Source organism: Medicago truncatula, chromosome 5 (assembly GCF_003473485.1).
Source record: "Medicago truncatula cultivar Jemalong A17 chromosome 5, MtrunA17r5.0-ANR, whole genome shotgun sequence".
In the NCBI taxonomy this organism is placed as follows: domain Eukaryota; kingdom Viridiplantae; phylum Streptophyta; class Magnoliopsida; order Fabales; family Fabaceae; genus Medicago; species Medicago truncatula.
In genome coordinates, this window is record NC_053046.1 from 5,369,708 (window position 1) to 5,389,974 (window position 20,267).

General features: G+C 32.6%; 2 protein-coding genes across 3 annotated transcripts; both read right to left on the reverse strand.

The window, feature by feature from the left end:
- Window positions 1-713: 713 nt before the first annotated feature.
- On the reverse strand, window positions 714-2,615 carry LOC11434453 (protein SHORT-ROOT). Its single transcript, XM_003611530.4, has one exon. It carries the CDS (start codon window positions 2,370-2,372, stop codon window positions 897-899), a length of 1,476 nt encoding a protein of 491 aa, XP_003611578.1. The 5' UTR covers window positions 2,373-2,615; the 3' UTR covers window positions 714-896.
- Window positions 2,616-7,177: 4,562 nt separating this feature from the next.
- Window positions 7,178-20,064, reverse strand: LOC11433994 (peptidyl-prolyl cis-trans isomerase CYP65). 2 transcript variants are annotated; one of them, XM_039834310.1, is made up of 11 exons: window positions 19,701-20,064; window positions 13,348-13,410; window positions 12,764-12,867; window positions 9,948-10,039; window positions 9,772-9,861; window positions 9,602-9,677; window positions 9,117-9,478; window positions 8,717-8,973; window positions 8,347-8,635; window positions 7,694-7,804; window positions 7,178-7,575 (listed from the first exon to the last, which is right to left on the reverse strand). In XM_039834310.1, coding segments are annotated over exons 2-11 (1,590 nt in total). In that variant the 5' UTR covers window positions 13,350-13,410; window positions 19,701-20,064; the 3' UTR covers window positions 7,178-7,368. The 2 variants fall into 2 exon arrangements, with proteins under 2 accessions (XP_039690244.1, XP_003611579.2); XM_003611531.4 differs by lacking the exon at window positions 19,701-20,064 and adding an exon at window positions 13,510-13,859.
- Window positions 20,065-20,267: the final 203 nt, after the last annotated feature.

Consider the following 20,267-nt stretch of genomic DNA (forward strand, 5'->3'; position numbering starts at 1 on the left):
AGACTTATCCTCCTTCAAAAAAAATAAAGACTTATCCAAATTCAAGCATGAAATATTCTGTTCATATTTAATATTCTGCTTTGGTTTTTTTTCTTCTTAAATATAGTTTTACAAAATTACAAATATATATATATATATATATATATATATATATTCTTGAATAAATTTTGATTTCATATAGTAAATATCTCACTCTTTTACAAAAATCAAAACACTACCTAAACAGTTGAAGTCGTTCCAATTAACTAAATTGTAATGCCATAACATATATCACAAGTAGTTTCAATGGATTCAAGTGTCACAGCAATAAGACCTAGTTCAAGTGGTTGAGCTAAGAGACGTCTATACGAGTTTAAGGTTTTAAACTTTTATTATTAAGATAATATACCACTCCCTCCGTCCCTAAATAAGTGACCTAGTTGACTCTGACACACATACCAATGCATATGTTTTATCTTTGATATATTCAATTCTCTACTAAAAAAAATTATAAAAATTTAATATTTTAAAAATACTCATCGAGACGAATCCAACAACATCTTACATGCATGATATTATTTATCTTTGTGAATTAGTAGAAAAGTATGGTCAAAATATGTCAAGTCAATAATGTATATTGTCAACTGGGTCATTTATTAAGGGACGGAGAGAGTAATAACTAACATTTATCTATAGAAAAGAATTATCATTAAAAACCATATAGAAAATAATAGTATGAGTTAAAAAAGAGTAAATTAGTTCATGATTCCTTTTCATAATCAATACATGCAAAGTCTTTGCTTTGGTCTTACTTACCAAACTGAAAAATAAATCCCATCACTAATGTGAAAAAAAAAAGAAGTTTCCCAAACCCTTAGTTTTGCACGTGCTAAAAGAACGATAAACACGTGCGACTATCAAGGCCTCCATGCACTGGCCCACACCACCGGTTGTTCCTTCCACGTCAAGAATATTCCGGCATCATTACACCGTATCATCGACCACCCTTCCTTATACCTCCTCAACAAAGCCCTAACATCATCACAAACTTCCTCACTAAACGCCACCGTATTAAACCCTCGACCATGCAAACGCCGTGACCACCTCACCGCAGTTTCTCTCCGTTCAATCGACTCCGCCGGAGCACATGCCACCAAATCAACTATCCCTCTCCCTGCTTCCCTTTCAAGCATCAAACGCTCGTTACTCGTCTTCGGAAAACTCTCTTCTAATGCTTCAAAGTAAACCCTAAACCACCTTAAACACTCTTCAAAACCATTCACAAATTCATATCCTTCATTACCAAAATTTAAATCAGCCTCCTCTTCAACCATTGTTACTATCCTAGGCCGCAACGCGATCAACGAAGCTATCAACGAGTCACGACGGTTATTACCGTTACCATTACCATTGCCAACTGTTACTGAATGCAAAGCATTAACACAATTAACAGCTAAAGCTTCATCTTCTTTAATATCTAAATCCAAAAAATTCAAATCAGAAAGATCGCCGGAGTGATGAATAACGTTGAATTTAAATGGAACTCCCATGAGTCTAGCGAATTTTTCCATTCTAGCACCAATTTCCTTCATAACTTTTTGAACAGAACCACCAGCAGTGACGATGGTAGTTAGACGGAGGTGAGGAGTATCGTCAGCACGAGTGGCCAACGCTTCAAAAAGAGTTGGCCACTGAGTGCAATAAGTGTTACTAATATCAATTATGTGCAGCTTGGAATCACCTTCGAAGGCTTCTAAAATGGCGCCATTGCATGCGACATGGCCGAAGGTTGTCCACGGACTAACTTCTTGGAATTTTAGAACCGTTTTTCTTGTTGATTCGAAAGAGCAAGTTTTTTCTGATGCTGAAGCTAGGGTTCGGAAGGTTCGGGTACCGGCTTCGGTCATTCGAGAGAATAAGGCTTGGAGAAAATATGCAGCTAGTTTTTGTTCTATGTCACCATAAGGGGAGCTTAGTTCGTTAAGCATCCACATGAGTTGTTGTAAACGAGTGCTGTTTTTTTCTGCTATGGCTCGTGCTGTTTCGAGGAGGATGTTGTTGGCCCACCTTCCGGTTAATTCGAAGGTGAAATCAGCTGTTGGTGGAGGGGGTGTGAGTGATGTTGTGGGGGTGTTTGTAGTAATAGTATTTGAGGTTTGAGGTTGATTATAAGGATAGTAGTGTTTGGAAGAAGATGAGGAAAGGTCTTCTTCATCCATGAAAAAGTTGAAGCATTCTTCTTCAACTTCTTGTGGATTGTAATATTGGTGATAGTTTTGTTTTGAGGATCGAGAGCTACTTGATGTTGTTGTTCTGCTGGTGGTGGAGTTGAGAGATTGATCTTCTTGTTGTTGGTGTGGTTGAAAACTGACAAGTCTAAACAATGTATCCATTTAAGTTGTATGAGACCCACATCAATAATCTAATTTGATTCACTCTAGTTGTTGTTGCACAAAGGTATTGCAATATTGCATGTAAAGTGTTTTTAATGGTGATGGTGGAACAATTTGGATTGTAGTTAAGTTGATTTGGAGGGGTGAAGTAGGAATTTAAAAAATTTATGGAGAGTGGTGGGGTGGGATGACGAGAAATGAATGAATTATGATTTGCTTTGCTCTTCTTTTTTTTTAGAGAAAGGAAGGGAGGTGGGGTAGTTGGTTATATTGTAAGTTTTATTGGGATGCTGATTTTTCTTTTCTTTATTGAAAGGGTTAGAGTCATCTCCTTACAAATGTGTTTTTGTAAGGGTTGAGATACTCTAGGTCTAAATTTTAATCTCGTATAATCTATTCAAAATTTATTAGACCATATATATTCGTCATTATTATCGAATTATCTGAGTAATATTCAATTCTGAATTAGATAAATATGTTAAGAATTGTAAAGTATAAATATACTAATTTTATAATGTGTTTATATTTAGGAGGATATTTCATTACAAGTCTATTTTATGTGGGTTGAGTCGGATAAAATCCAAATTCTAGAAGAAGATAAAAAAAGTAGAATAGGTGTGTATGGATATGGAGAGAGAGTATAGTATTAATTGACTAAGAAGTGTTTATTGGTCAATAAGCAAATGGCTTGGTAGGAGATATGGCCTAGCTGATGCTAAAAAAGGAATTGTGTCTGACAAAAGATGAAAATTATCAAAGTGCGAGCTAAAGGTAGTGAGAAGAGATACTTTTCATTCTTTTAGAGAGAGATAGAAAGAGAAATATGCATATTTGATGAGTGGGAGCAGGCGTGCCAAATAGGTATAGTGAGATAGAAGAAAGAGTAAAGCTGCCGGCGTGAATAATATTTGATCAAACCCACTAAGATCCATCATCACTCAATATTTTTTGCCTCCTAATCCCTCTCCAAACACTGCCAAAACTCCTACTAGTAACAACTCTTTTTCTTTTCTATACACAAAAACACTCATCATTATGTGATAGTAATAATATAATAATAATGGTTTGTTTGTGATAAGTACCGAAATGCACTCCTTCTCAAACTTCTAGGGCATGCCTTCTTACTTTATGCACACTTATTTGATGGTTTATAAGCACACACTAATCAACCCCAAGCTAGCACACTCAAACTCTAGGAGGCTATTCTTTGAACTTTCAATTTGGGGTCTCTTAAGACTCAGGGTCTCAATTAAGACCTCTATTCTTAAGTGAATTCTACACAACTTTTTAATAAAATAATCATTGTTTAGTTACTTTTGTTGAAATGTAAATGATAAAGAGTTATTGATGGGTTCCATTTAGATCTTTTGTTAAAAAGTCTCTATTGGAGTGGTTAACTACCTATTATGTACTATTATTAAAAAATTATAAAAAAAAGTGATGTGTCAATGTAAAATCCGTTTAAAACCTCAAGATTGATGGTCTCCATTATAGATGCTCTAATATAATATGATTAAATTGCTAAGACAAATCTCTCCTTAAATTTCCCTTTGTCTAACTCAGGCTACAACCCTTAATTTTTGTTAGATTATTACTTATATTATGACAATTATTATTGAAGTCTTGCTAACGTGACATAACACATGCTAAAAAATTCTAAATAGAATTAGTATATGTAGTTTTTAACATGTGCCATACACTCTTAGGACACGTGTTAACATTTTCGTTATCATTAGGAATATATATATTACTTACATGCATGTGGTCAAGAATATCTCATCTTAAATAGGCATCCGTTTTTTGTTTTAAAAATCAAGAAACGATAAATAGATTGTTAGACAAACTCTTGATATATAATTTCTAAGTATGAAGAAACTATAATTTCTACTTATAACATGTTTATAAAAACTTGTCAAAAGAAAAACATATTTATAAAAAGGAAAATGATAACTAGTGTTCCCTTAGGACACTGGTTAAGGATCAAATATATTAATATTATATTAAAAGTTGTGCAATCAATTCTTCAAAATTCTAAAAAGTGACATTTTCAATTTATTTATTTTTTTAACACTTTCTTTTTTGTCTTCCTTAACGAATATCTCAAAGGCAGAGGTTAACATGACCCTTATAAAAATAACAAAATTTGGATGGGTTAGACATGTTGGTCCATGTCCGCATATTTTAATTATAAATTATAGTGGTTATTATAAAAAGCGTGTTTGCGTTTAATTAATTTTTTTTTAGTTTTGCCAATTGATGATTGAGTGGGATGGAGTTTGGTCGATAGGTAGATAACCTAATTATTCTATCTAGATATCGAACACAACTCTTTTGAATAATTCTTTATTGGATAGAATTCATTAACCATTTAAATCTAATTGTTTATTTTCTTTTTTTAATGTCTCCCTTGGGTGTGAAAGTGAAAGGGGTGCATCTTTTGCTTCAATCCATTCCTCAACCAAGAGTGAAGGATTCCGAATTTGCACTCATGGCTCATCACCGGAACTTTATGCTATTAGATCCATATACGTTTGATGAATTTAAGTACAAATAGTAGAAGTTGCAATACCCTTTTCTATAGTACTCCCTCCGTCCCATAAGCAACAAAAAAAAATCATAATTATTAATAAAACTAAAACATAGTACTACTAGTTTGTAACATAGTTTTTTGTGTTATTTTTAAAATAAGTTTTATAGGAAGATGTAAAAACAATTTTCATTGGTTGTTGGTTATTGAGAAAATGAAAGAGAGGGCTTATTGAATGCACTTTGCATTTAATTTTCCTTTGAAAAAGATAAGTTTTTGAAAAGTTAATTTTTTTTTCTTATAATTTAGAACAAAAAAAAATAAGTTTTTTTTGCTTATAATTTGGACGGAGGGAGTACCACACCAACAAATTATAGAGTATAGCGTAAGGTAAGTGGTTGATGTGTTGCGTATGAGTATTATAAATTCTAAAATACTAGTTTGTCAAAACACACCCTACCAACAATAATAAATAAATTTTTCAAAAAAGAACAAATAATAAATTAAATAAAATAACCAGTTAATTTTGGCTACTTTTGTTTTTTCTTTTTCCTTGCCCCATATCTCTTTTTATTTATATTTTTTTTTTTTTAGAAGAAATTTAGAGTGAGGGGATGAACCCCATTTCAAGACAATCTTTTTACTACAAGACCAAACATTTAGAGTTTATTTATATTCTATATTGAAAACTATTACATTTATAAGAAAGTATATATATAGTTGGTATGTCATTGCCTCAATCGTGATATCATTCATTTTCGGTTGGACTGTGGCATAGATAAAAATATTTATGTGTGTCATTTTCAGATATGTTAATTAACTTCTTTCTTTCGTTTGTAATGACAGATTAAATTTCATAAAATAGAGCAAGGTTGGATTTGTACTACTTATTATTTTTATTAATGTTGTCTTATCTACCAAGAAATGTCACCTCTACTTTCCTAATAAATTTGGATTAAACAACCTAAGATCATTGGGAAAGGTTCATCTCATCTTTTAGAGAGTAATAAATGCGTAATAACATACAAATAAATGATTGATATTACATGCATTTGTATAACAAATTAAAAGTGGTTGAATTCGCAACATTTTCACTTTACTTGCTACTTAAATTAGATGAGTCAAATCCATCAACCTCCTCTCAAACCCTCATCTTATTGTTTGGAAGAATTTAAATTCAATTTTTAGATAGAACCATTTTTAACAAGTTTTAATCACATCGTGGTCGATTTTGAAATTACTCACATTTTTCTTAAAAACTGAAGGTTAATACACAAAAGAAGAAACTTATTTCGATCTACAAGATCCACGCGACCACTTCATAAAAAAAAACTTGCAACTGTCTTTTACTTTAAAAATCTACAATGTACTTACAACTAAGCAATACAACAAAACACAAATAACAAAAAATATGCTCCACAAAAAAAGAAAAGAAAAAAAAAAACCGATCAAGTTATCAATTTTGATGATGCCCTAGAAAGCGATAACTGGTGGCAAATTCTCTAAAAATTTTAACGATGTTGTATACTCAAGGTTGGATTCGAACTCGGGACCTAAAAGAAATATATGTCATCTCATCTAAGTATTTTTGAGTTATCTGGTATTTAATTACTTATATGATATATGCATAATTTTTTTTTGTCAAACAGCCTAGTAGCTGGAGCTCACACAATTAAACATGGAGAAGTGGTGTGTTTGGGGTTCGAACTCCAACCTACATAAATTATATATTGTCCCTATCAACAACTGAATTAAACTCACGAGGACATATATGCATAATTTATATGATAATTGTAACTATGCACACGAATCCTCTAAAAAAAAAAATTATTATTTATCCACATTATTATTAATCCACATCCGCCGAGTTTTATTAATTGAAATTGATCAAATCTTATTTACAATCTACTATGCCACGAGGTATATCAAAACAACAATCTACTATGCCACGAGGTATATCAAACAATTTTGCTTTGATTCCTAACAAGTTTATTATGCCACGAGGTATATCAAACAATTTTGCTTTGATTCCTATCAAAATTTATTTTTAATCCTTAAATAAAAAGGCTATTAATGCTTTTTCAGCAAAAATACGCAACAAAAATATTATTCAAATCATTATTAGAACATAACTTTTACCTAAAAATTTACATCTTAGTTTGCAAATGATACCAAAATCTCAGAACAACCCTTGCGTGTTCATAGTGGTTAATTACATGGCGGAAAATTTAAATATCTGGCAGGAATAGAGTTGTAAAATAACAAGAAGACCACAACGGAACATGAGTGCAACCTCGAGACAAAATGATTCTATTCTTGCATCAAATACAGTTACACTTACATTGTACAAATCTTGAATAGCGTGCACAAAAAATTCTTCACTATTTTGTCAATTTTTTGGATATGATAAATAAATCACTAGAAAAGTGTACACTGCTTTACAAATTGTATTGAAAATTTGGGATATAACTACCATCCAGAAAAATCTTTAAATTCACCACTGACAACTGCTTTTCTCTTCTTTCCCACAACGGCTGTACCAGTGTCGACAGCAGCAGGTTCAGCCGGCGGAGCATTCCTAGCTTTCAAGTATTTGCCAACACCACCGCCAACACCTGTACCTCCAGATTCAGATGTTCCAGCTCCAGGATTACTATACCATGAGCCAACCTTGTCCTGAAATGCAAGCCAAGGAAAAATCAAAGGATTAGTTCACAAAAACCTTATAAAAGTGAGAGAGAGAGAGAGAGAAAAAAAACAAACAATGAGTAATCTCAAATATTATGGAACAGACATTTTCTTCATCATTTGCATTCTTCTCTTTGGCATTAGCTTGCTCTTCTTCCTCATCTGGCTCGGTGTAAGGATTGACAAAAGTTGTAACACCTGTTATCTTGATTTCCTCCTGCAAGCCAAAGAAGATATAAGCATGTAACCCATCGTTTGTGTTGACAGCATGGCCCAGTTGATAATTGTTAATGGATTATTCAAAAGACGTCAAATGTCCCAGCAAGCATTGTTGTTAAATATCAACTCTTCAAATCATGAGAAAACATGCGACCATTTAAAAAATAAGCTCTTAAGGACTGATGAGACACAAGTATTCTACTGTACTCAAGATAGTCCAAAACCTCAATGGTCACAAATGACAGTGCAAAATAGTGTAATCCTAAGGACTGGAACAGGGATATGCAGATTGCAGTTCCCATAATGAAAATTTAATGAGTGAAACCCAAGGTCCAAACCAGCTAGACAGATGCAAAGGTACAAACATATCCATGCAAAAGGTAACAGTATGTACAATGGCAGAAGAATCTACTTTTTTTCTAAATCAGGTCTAAATTTTTGGATCATATGTTTGTAAATATAGTTTGAAAAGAATAAAACCAGAAAAAGAGAGTGGGGGTCAGTCTATTGCATCACCAGTTAAATTAATTTACGACTCACCAGAGGTCGGTCACTGTCATCAACAGGAACCTTTTCCATTGTTGCTAGTGTAGTCAATCCACCAACCACACCTCCAAAAACTGTATGTTTGAAGTTTAAATGATTTGCAGATTTGTACAATATGAAAAACTGGGAACCATTAGTATGTGGGCCACTATTTGCCATGCTAACCACACCCCTTCCAGAGTGGACTAATTTGGAGTTAAGTTCATCCTTAAAAGGCTTTCCCCAAATTGATTCACCACCTCTACCAGTACCAGTAGGATCACCACCTTGTATCATAAAATTCCTGCATAAAATGGACTATAAGACTTGACGAATGTCACTCTTGATTCACTCCAGGGAGAAAGACACAAAGGCGGTCACATACCTAATGCTTCTATGAAAAGCAACTCCGTTATAATATCCGCGTTCACAAAGCGTGATGAAGTTCTCGCATGCCCTGGGCGCTATATCACAGTGCAGCTCAATGTTCAAATCACCGTGTGTTGTATGCAATTGTACATATCCCTTCTTCTTTGGATTCTTCTCAACTTTCACATATTCATAATCATTTTTTGTAACTGGATCATATGATGTAGAAGTAAAAGACCGGGAAGCAGCGCCAGTAGTGTAACGACTTTTAACCTGAAATTGAGTAACTTCATTAATACATAGAATAGTGATTACTGGCCCTTTCTTCATACAATTTTTAAAAAGGATCATATATAATTTGATTATGCATGAGATGTATTGCAAGGCAGGTCAAAAGGAGTATCTAGGAAGCTCACCATCTTTGCATTCACCGGTGCCCTGTCACCAGCCACGTGCATAGCTATTCTGGCAGCAGTTTTATCACTTGATGAGGCTTTAGCAGCAGCTGCACTTCTTCCATGTACTGCGGCAGATGCAGCATCTACAATACTGAGTGCCTGAGGAGCTCCATCGGCCGATTTGGAATCTTCTTTAACTTGTGACCGTGCAGCTAAGATGGCAGCGAGTGCAGCGGCCCTTTCTTTTTGTGCCTTTCCACCACCTCCCCCATGCAATGCAGTTTCCTTTCCTTGCTCAGTTCCAAGCTCTTTAAGCATTTGTTTGATATCTCCCGACATGTTTATGTTATAGGCTGGATCTGAACTCATTTTCTGTAGTTCTGAGTAAAGAAAACATAAAATCTTAAAGCTAATAAAAATAACAACAATAAAAGCAGCAATATCAAGATCAGCAAGAGATCAGTAGCTCAAAAAATATGGATGAGTTACAGGATGTATCATACCTTCATCGTCAATTTTCAAATTTTGTTTAACATGATCAAAATCCAGAAGAACCTTCTGGTCAAGTGCATTAGGATTCTGCAAAGCACACATACACAAACATCAACATGGTATCATGACAGTGAAAGATAAAGCAATATGCAGAAAATGTTCTCAATCAAAGCCAACTGACCTGAATTGTTACAAGGTCATCCCTAGTAAATGCCTCGTCGGTGAGGAGCTCCTTCCAGTTTTTTGTCTTGATGTTTAACTCTTTAACAGCCTATTTTCCACAAACTTACATATATAAAAATACCATCTACAAAATAAATTAGCAGTGTTAACACTAAGGATCCTGGAAAAACAAACCTCATAGCAGAAGACATTTCCAGTAGTTTTGACTGCCACAATGTGAGTAAATTCAGTGAAAACTTTGTTTAGCACTGGACAGTGATATTCTCCTGCAGAGTAACAAAGAAAGGCCATTCAATACAAAGCAGCAAACAAACTAAATGAATATATGACAAGCATCTACCAGAAAATCATAAATGCATCCCATCCACACCTTATCCTCAAATAACATAAACAAATTGTATGTAACATGAGAAATTTTAGTTTAAACAATAATACAACTTTGCAAGAATAATACCCACGTAATCTCAAAGAACAAAACAAATGTGTTTATGCATAGTTCACCAGTTTCGGACAATATCTCAGTAAGTCTACCTAGCAAAAGAATTCATTGACTATTGACACTAGTTTAATTTGGACTTTTGAGCAACAGTTACATATATTGGCATTACATGAAAAGTGCAACATCTAGCAAATTTGAAGTTTTTCTGTTAGTTATTTGGTAGAGTCGGATAGGACCATATACAAACCCACCCTCAAGAGTGTTAACGGTGTTGCATTCCCAATGCTAGATATGTGAACTAGAGACCAATAGTTAAGCTGTAAGAGAATCGTGCCATTTTGTTTCTTTCATGTTAGCTTGTAAGAATTCAGGATCTCAGTTTTGCAAAAATAATTAGTAAGTTCTTGAAATCAAATTTTAGTGTAGTCAAACTTCCAATTTTTAGTCCGGTAGAACAGTATCAGAATCCTAGGAAGTTCTCCCAAACATGCCGCTTAAATTAACTTTTGTTGATGGTTATAGATTCAGTGTAGAAAGTGTAACCTGAAACAAATCCCACGCTTAGGCTATAGAGGCAGCACCATTACAGTCGTACAGAATCTTCCATAATTCTCCCCCATACTATAATAGTACAATGTACACTTCAAAATTTTTAATCCAATCCTATAATCAGCATTGTACACCATGCTGATTCTCGGAGAGACATCTCTATTCAGTATTAAAGCTTGAAAAACAGAAAGGGTCAAAACCTATGTATCTTTCTTCATTACAATCAAAGTAACTAGAAAAATGGCTTCAACTTTCTTCCTTATTATTTGGGTGTGTGACACTCTGTTTCTCTCCTAAAGACCCTCACTTTCTAATCCACCAAAGCCAAAGAAAACAAATGTGTTACCCCATTTGACAAAGCTTATGCGGTCTTTTTTAGTGTACCCCCCGTTAAAAATGTGAACACATATTTGCATGATAAGGGTAGAAAACTCAATCAAATGCAAAATTTACTACACTCTTCAACAATAATAACAATCAAAGAATTTCGTTAATAGGTGAGGTCAGCCACATAGAGCAAACAACACCATAATATCCTATTATGATCAACGTCTTCCATGTGCTAAAATTCACTACACTTTTCCATGTATTAAACTCAATGCTGTAATAAGGTGGTACCAAAAGGTAGTATGATGTGCTGCATTTTTGACAAAATAGCATGTGATGGCTATGGCCTGACAGCTTTCACACGGAGGCCAAAGGAAACATCTAATTTCATGGCAGGCTTAACAGTTCAGCAGCCTAGTGGAAATAGTCACTAAATGAAATTTTGAAAAGAAAAAAAAAACAGAGAACACTTAAAAAACTCTAATGAGTGATGATGACCTATGAAATGCCAACAAAAATCCGCACATCTTTGCTCTCACTCTCACACGTCATTTTCAGACCACTCTCATTTCCATGTCTCCGATCATAGATCAAAGGTTCAAGCTCAGTTGCTCCCACATTCTATCATCTCATTCGCATGGATCGTAACTGGCAAACAGCTTATCTTCAGAAATTGCATATCCCTGATTATTTACCCGGTATCTTAGTCATTTCCTTTTCTTCATTTACCTCTTTTCTGGGTCTCAGTCCCTGTCCTGTATTCTGTTTTTTTACTCAGTCAATCTGTATTTCCTTCTCTGTTTTGTCATATTTATTTATTTACGATTCTGTACCTGTTGTTCAGTGGTTCAAGGCCTGCTAATAAAGATACTTATCGTGAATCTTATTTATTACAATAGGTTATTAAATCTTTTTCATTTCATTATATTCTGCTGTTTTTTTTTTTTATGCTTTTTGCATATACCATATTTTTATTATAGCCACCCTGCTTTCACCATAGGCTACAACATAACGAGCCATCATCCACCATTATTATGATTGATTGAATTTCTTTTCTCCTGATCAATGTTGAAACAGCTATATATAAGAAAAGAAAGTCATTCTTGAGATTTTTTAGGGGAAGGGAGTTTTACCTAGACACTGAATCGCCACACATACTAAACAATGAAAAAAATGTCCATTATGTTTGACAGAATAAGGTCCCCGAGCTTTTGCATTCCATGACATAAATGCCAGAAATTAAAAGTATGCCAAGGGAATTAAACTAACTAATTAACTATCCTCTTACCAAGTACACTACACTTGACTTATGATAGTATTTTCATATTAAGGGAAAACCGTTTAAAAAATGCAACTTTTTATGGAATAAAAATATTCCATCATCCCAAAACATAATAGGAGAGATACTACTGTAGGCTAAACAATTTTGGCTAATACTACACATATAATATTTAAGTTTTCAACAATAACAATCAAACCCCTGCGTCATTTTTTTGAGTCAGGCACCACTCCAATCAATAGTATAAACAAATGGACAACTAGCCAATAACATCGATAACTTAACGTCAATCCGAAGATAAACTCACAACTGCACCTAAGCAATGAACTCAATCATGAAACAAAAAAGAAAATAAAGCCAAAAGAATGCACAAAAATGATGCAAAAGTGTATTTACCTTCTGAGTTCTTGTGAAAAGTTAGTGGAATGAGATCTTGCTGCTTTAGGGGAGCTCCAGTAACAGGGTGTTTGCCATATTTTATAATATATGGAGTTATGTTCCTGAACACAAGTTGAAAACCACAAGTTATTATCAATAGAGTACATGTTTGGAATGACGGTGAGTTTATCATAGTCACACAGTGCCACTGAGATTTTGATAAAAGCTACATTTTAGAGCTTCAACAAAATTACAGTGTCATCATAATTTCCTTCAACTCGCCGTGATTCCAAACATACAATGAAGCAAATATAAAAACTTAAAATCATGCATACGACTTGTTCGGATTGGCTTATTTGAGCTTATCTATTGACATAAGCACTTGTAAGACTGTTAGCGATAACTTATGAAAACAGCTTATGACGTATTCGTAAACCATTTTCACCTTATTTTCATAATAAACTCTCCAAGATAGCTTCTGAAAGTATACAATAGCTTATACAAAAACAATTTCACTTTAGTTTATCTTTTGTTATATAAATAGTTTATGCATAAGCTCTTAAGCTATAAGCTGCAAATAATCGAATCAGAGAGATACTTACATAACATCGAAGACGCTACCATCAGGTGTGCAAACTGGAAACTCAAACGGAGTAAAAGTAAGTCTGAATATTCAAAAAAAAAATATATATATATTATTAGTTGAATGAAAAATTGATTGAATGAAAGGATGAAGGTGTAAAGAGAATGAATAGAAAACGCACGCGCAGCAATAAAAAGGAAGACGTTTGAAAACGGTGCGATTTTCTTTGGATTTGTAACCACCCCATTCCGTTGCCCACTCAGTTTTGGTTAAGAACATTCGGTCTTTGCTGTGCTGCTTCTTCCCCATTGTTAGGGTTTTTGTTGATTACTACTGTGGTGGATTTTCTTACTTTCGAAGTTGAAGATAACAATCTATGGGATTGGGTTCCGGTTGACGGCGATTTTCTGATGTAGGAAGAGATTCCACGGTGTGTTATTGGTGACGCAAGTTTGATTTACACCGCCGTGTGGAGGTTTTTTGGGTGGAATTGAGAAAAATCTTGATCTATTCGGCTTCGGTATTTTAATTTTTATTTAATATATATTTTTACAAAGAATTTAATATTTAAATAATTAGAATTATCAAAGTGGGGATGAAAACTACTCCCTCCGTCCCAAATTGTACGATGTTTTAGGCATTTCACACATATTAAGAAATGTAATTAATATTGTGTGGGAAATAGATATTATGAGTTGTTTTACAAAATTGTCCTCAATAAATAATATAGGAAAGATAAATGAAGGAATTGAAAGAAGAGAGAGTAATAAATAGTTAAGGATATAATAGGAAAAGTAACATTAATTTTTCATTGATATTGTAAAGCGACATACAATTTGGGACAAATATTTTTTCTAAAGTGACATACAATTTGGGACGGAGGGAGTAGCTTAGAAGCCTTTTTCTCTTTCACTTCTCTGCTTCTCAAACCCTAGCCCGTCACTCCTTTCTTCTCAAACCCTAAATCACCCCTCTAACTCGTTTTTCTATTTCCCTTTTATTGAAATAAGTGATTTTCATATTTGTTGCATTTTTTATTTTGTGATTTCGTCGTCTTCGTGCGAAATTGGTTTGTTCGTCGTCTTTGTGCGACATTGCTTGTCTTTCTTGTTTCTCTCAGATGTTTGATCGGTTCAGATTGTCGGATCAGTTTCGATCCAATGCAGATCAAATCAATGACTTTGGCGTCATCCACGTTGCAGATCCGGAGACATGACTATTCCGGAGATTTAAATGTAGTCATATGTGTAGGAATTTGTACCTTGTTGTTTTATGCTATTAACATGGATGTTGTGAGCCTGTTCACAGATTCATCCTTTTTGATTTTAGCGAATTTGCATTATATCGATGTACTCTATCAATTTGAATGAATGAATATCATTTATTTTTGTCAAAAAATAATAATAATTAGAATTATCAAAAGTTAATCAATTTTTTTAGAAGAAGAAAAGGATGAAATGGAGAAAATGAAATTGTAGAAAATAAGTAGTCAAAAATAGATTTATTGTAAAGAGTTCTCGACTACGGATACAAACATTAATGTTAGAATCACCTTTTTGATATATTTAGACTAGCAAAAGTATTTGTGAAGAATGAGAAGCCTGTGAACTTCTTGTTCGACCCAGGAGATAGAATATTGACACGGCATATGTTTTGGTGTATGGGTCGGTATGAGGAAATATGCATGTGCGAACTTGATTAAGGTATTTTTAAGAATTGGTGACTGGTACCTTTATTGTGGGACAACCCACAAAGTCGTTTCAAACAAAACGATCAGTCATAAGAAAGTGTGTTCTGACAATCAATATGTTTTTATTTCATCTGTTCTTGACAATTTTGATTTCCCAACACAAAGGTTGTTGACCTTATACAAAGAGTCCAAAAGTTCGTCCATAGTAATGTTGTCTCATAAATTCAGTTTGTGAATGTTATTTTTAACATGATTGATGTGCAAATAAAAAACAATAACGGTGCAACTTGTTCCAGCTTATCTTCCATTCATATGTAATTTTTTATATATCTCAAAATTAATTTTAAAAAAGATTGTAGAAAGCAGCGAAGGAAAACGGTATATAGTTGGCCTAAATTTAGATCAAATATTAAGATTTTTATTTGCTTATATTTAGATTTAAATTTGTACTACTGGTAAAAGGAAATATATTTTTGGATGTAGCTTATTTTCAATATAGTTCAATTATCCTTTTTTTTTTTTTTACTAAACCCCTTTGAGCCTTTAAAATTTCCTTTTGTTTGCTGACATATCCACGTTATGAGTCAATGACCTCAAATACTAACCTTTCCATCCTTTTTGGAGTTAAATATAATTTTAATTTCCTGTCATAACAAGTCCTTAAGTTCGGAGTTGCTCTTAAAATAAACAACATTTTTTAAGTTTGGTTTTTTGATGATTTGGACTGAGTTTTAAAAAATGGAAGGGTTTGGTTGTTGATTTGGTTATGGTTAACCAAATTATTTGCACACCCCCTAGTTCCGATTGAGGTCCTTTGAGAGTGAAAATGACATATGGGGTTTGAAGATGTTAGTGAGACGGTTTAACTTAGGATTATTAAGGTTGACTGTAGTTTAACTTACAAAATATTTTTTATTAGATTTTTAGATGTTCTAAGTTGAGTTTGACTTGAAAATGGTACACCTCTTGAGAGTTTTAAGATAATCAGCAGAGGCATTACATTCCTATATTGTTCATTTTTATACACATTAACAAAATAAAAATAACAGACACACAAATACGGAGTGCCCGTGTATGAACTCTAGTGTGAATAAAATTTATTTATAAAAAAAATCTATATAAGTTATGACAATGAATGATTTGAATTTATTAATTAAAATAAATTGTAAAAGACGAAAAAAAAGATATGTGTAGGACAATTTTAAACAACATTGAACACTTTTCTCTATTATATTTTTTGTGTGTTTTGTTTTTCTTTCTATTGTTTTTGTCTAATTAAAAAATGAAAAATGATATTTGTACAACAATTATGTTATAATTTTTTTGACAACTTTCTGTTTTGTACTCACATGGTGTTATTATTCTCTCTTCCTTTTTCTCTGTTTTGAACAATAAAAACTAAAAAAACAAGGTTGTCATCAAAGTTGTCAATAAATAAATATACAAAACTTCAATTACCCCTGAAATTGCATAACGTTAATCAATTTACCCCCTCCGTCAAATTTTTTTGTTAACTGTTTACGGTTATGATCAAATACCCCCCCTGAAATTTTGCACTTATGTGCAAAATAACTTGAAAATTTATATTTTTTTTATCCTTGACTCAAAAGATATTAAAGGCAAACAAATTAACAATTATTGATCATATAAATCTATATGGAATGTATGTTTATGCAGCTATTGGTCATATAAATCTTTCTGGAAGGTATGTTACTCTCATGTGTTTTAAATATATACATATATAGAAGACTTTTTTTTACACAAGTTGGTAATTATGTTAGAGTATGCAGTCATAAAGTACACAAGTCTTTGATAATTATGTGTCCATAACGAAAATTCATAGGTTAATATCTGCAGAAGGAAGAAGAGACAAGACTTAGGTTTGTGAATTTGCAACTTAATTAATGATATAATTTTCTATGAAGCCGGTAGATTATGTTAGAGTATGACATATCTATTAACTGCAACATGTTAAATAGATTATGTCACAGACCTTCTGCATGAAGCCGGTATATCACAATGTACTACAAAGTTATGTGATAGATATCAATTTTCTGCTGCTATGACATTCTTGTCTTGGTTTATTTCAACAGCTTGATATCATTTTAATGTTTGGTTTTTAGTTTTACCTTCTCTGGCTCTGTTTGGTAAAAATAGCGGATAGCTGATAAGCTAGCTTATAGCTTATAGCTGATAGCTGATGACTGATAGCTTATAGTTTATAGCTGATAGCTGATAGCTGATAGCTTATAAGCTAACTAAAGTGTTTGGTAAAACTAGTTGTTCAACTAGCTGATAAATGTATTCTTAATTTATAATAAAATCATATCAAATAATATTTAAGTATTTGTAATTTCGTAATCTAAATTTTCTTTAAAAATACTTAAAAATAATGAAAGGTATAATTTCATTAAAATGTAACACAATTGATGGTATATTTTTTAAAGAATAATCAAAGAATAAAGAACATGTCCGTGAGCTTAAAAAAATAATAAAGAACATAACACTAAGGTATATTTTCATAAAAATATAAATAAATAAAAACTGAAGGTATATTGCTGCGTTGCGTCAATTTTTTGTAAGGCATATTGTATAAAAAAAAATAACAACGAAAGCCATAGAGTAAAAAAATAACACTAATAGTATATTGTTCCTTAAAAAAAACTATTAGTATATTGTTCTGTATAAAAAAAATGGTATATTGTATACAGAGAATTACAAAGAAAGCTGGTTGGTGTATTTATTAACAAGGACTAGTAATATTTTCTAAAAAAAAAATAGACAGTGGTATTTATTATGGAGCTATATTATAATAAATTGTAGTGGGTAAAAATGGAATTTAGATGAAATAATAAGGGTAAAAGTGGAAGAAAAAGTGAGAAGCTATAAGCTATAAGCTCAAACGCTACTTGGAATAGCTTCTGAAAAATAGCTTATAAGCTCATGAAATAAGTTATAAGCTCGTGGTGAAAAAGTGTTACCAAACAGAGCTTTTTTGTCAAACGAGCTTATAAGCTATAAGCTATAAGCTAATTTAAATGTCTTACCAAACAGTGCCTTTGTAAAAAAATTATCTTGCTCCTTGTTGATAAATATGAAATATGAATGAAAAGGCTGCACATGACAAAACCATGATTTTTTTGGCATATATTCATTCATTTTCTTGTGAATAGAATTTTTATGACAATAGATACAATATACTACTTGAAGAACTAAATGTATGATTTTTGGTAAGAAAAAAATCTAAATTTTTAAGTTTAGGGGGCATTTTGCACATAATTGCAAAATTTCAGGGGGGGTATTTGATCATAACCGTAAACAGTTAACAGAAAAATTTGACGGAGGGGTAAATTGATTAACGTTATGCAATTTCAGGGGGGTAATTGAAGTTTTGTTAATTTCAGGGGGTAATTGACGAAACTTACAATTTCAGGGGGAAAATTGTCTATTTACTCGTTTTTCTTTCTATTGCTTTTGTCTAATTAAAAAATGAGAAATGATATTTGTACAACAATTATGTTATAATTTTTTTGACAACTTTCTGTTTTGTACTCACATGATGTTATTATTCTCTCTTCCTTTTTCTCTGTCCATTGTTTTTGAACAATAAAAAATAAAAAAAATAAGGTTGTCATCAAAGTTGTCAATAAATAAATATACAAATATCATTGCTAAAAAAAAATATATGTTGTCACACGTTTTTTTTATAAAAAAAACACAAGGATCGGCTAGGCTTAGATACTTCTTCTTTTGATGTGTGAGAGAGGGTTGAGCTTAGGGCTGACAATGAACTGAACCAACTTGAAAAGAGTTCGAGACTCGATTCGGTAATTAATTCGTTGAACTTGATTCATGAACCAAACGAGTCGAACCTGAGTTTAAAATTAGGCTTAATACATCATTTGGTCCCTTAACTTATTTTTGGTTTTCTATTTGGTCTCCTAATTATAAAGTGTCTCAATTTGGTCCCATAAATCTTTGGTCGTTTACTATTTTGATCCTCTCCGTTAGTTTTTAACCTTAAATGTCTAAGGTGAATCAACTTTATAGGTGGTCCACCATAGACCTTATTAAATCTTTTATTCTTAGTCGTTTGAACTTTTTTTTTAAATGAAGATCATGATCATGGAGGGATCTATTGTAGCTTATAACGAACCACAAACACCAAATTTTTTCCTCCATCTTCTTTCCTATATTATTCTTCATACCCAATTAAAAACTCTCATCTTTATTCATCATTTTGAAAGAAAAAAAACTAGAAAATCAAAACTGATTCATAATCAACAGTTGCAGCAACAACAGTAACAATCTTAATTTAAAAAAAAATCACAATTCCAAAACTCATTCATAATCACTTACACTACAATCTCAATTCCAACAATAACAACAGTTGCAGCAACATCAGTAAGCAAAATTCAAAATTCAATAATAAGCAAAAATGAGCATCAACAATCACCTTCATCTCCTTTATCACACAAATCCAAAAATTAAAAATTAAAATCCAAAAAAATAATAATTAAATTCCATGTACAAATAAGGAAGCAAGATTACCAAACCCGAGATCAAAGGAATCATTTTAAATGTGTTATGCAATATTTTGAAACTCAAACTCAAATGAATCATTTATTTCAAACTCAGGAATTGTTTTATACCAAACCCAAACTCAAAGGAATCAAACTCACTAAAAAGTTGAAACTGTGAAAGAGACCGAGTTTTTCCACTGCCATGAAATCGCAGCAACCACAACTTCGTTGAGCACCGCAAGCCGCTGCATATCATAATCCCTTTCAGATCCCTAACCCCTTTTCCATCACCTTTGCAACTCTTCTCCCTCTCATCATCGTCTTTGTCGTCGTTGTTGTTTCCGGCGAGGCAATCGTTGCCGACGTGTAGCACAACAACTCTGTTTCTATCTCTTATTTTCTTCACGTTTTCCTTTTCTTTTTTGATTTGTTCTCTTAATTGTTGTGAGGTACTGAGTTTTATTTGTTATATTGAATTCTACTAAATTGATATATGAAGGTATTGATTTTATTTATTTGTTGAAGGGATGATGATTTGACGTTGATATGAGTTTTATATGTTTGTTAAATGTTGATTTTTATTTTTATTTTTGAATTTTTTTCTGGTTATTGTATTAATGTTGATGAATTTGGTTTGAATTTGAAGAAGTGGTAGAAGGAAGAAGATGAAGAAAAGAAGTAAAAAATTAGTTGTTGGCGGTCCACGGTTAAATATAATAGATCTAC

Coding starts and splice junctions, on each gene's coding strand:
- LOC11434453 (XM_003611530.4), bottom strand. CDS start 2,372: ATGGATACATTGTTTAGACTTGTCAGTTTTCAACCACACCAACAACAA.
- LOC11433994 (XM_003611531.4), bottom strand. CDS start 13,637: ATGGGGAAGAAGCAGCACAGCAAAGACCGAATGTTCTTAACCAAAACT. Junction 9,678..9,771: donor ATGACCTTGTAACAATTCAG/GTCAGTTGGCTT, acceptor TGTGCTTTGCAG/AATCCTAATGCACTTGACCA. Junction 8,636..8,716: donor GCTTTTCATAGAAGCATTAG/GTATGTGACCGC, acceptor CATTTTATGCAG/GAATTTTATGATACAAGGTG.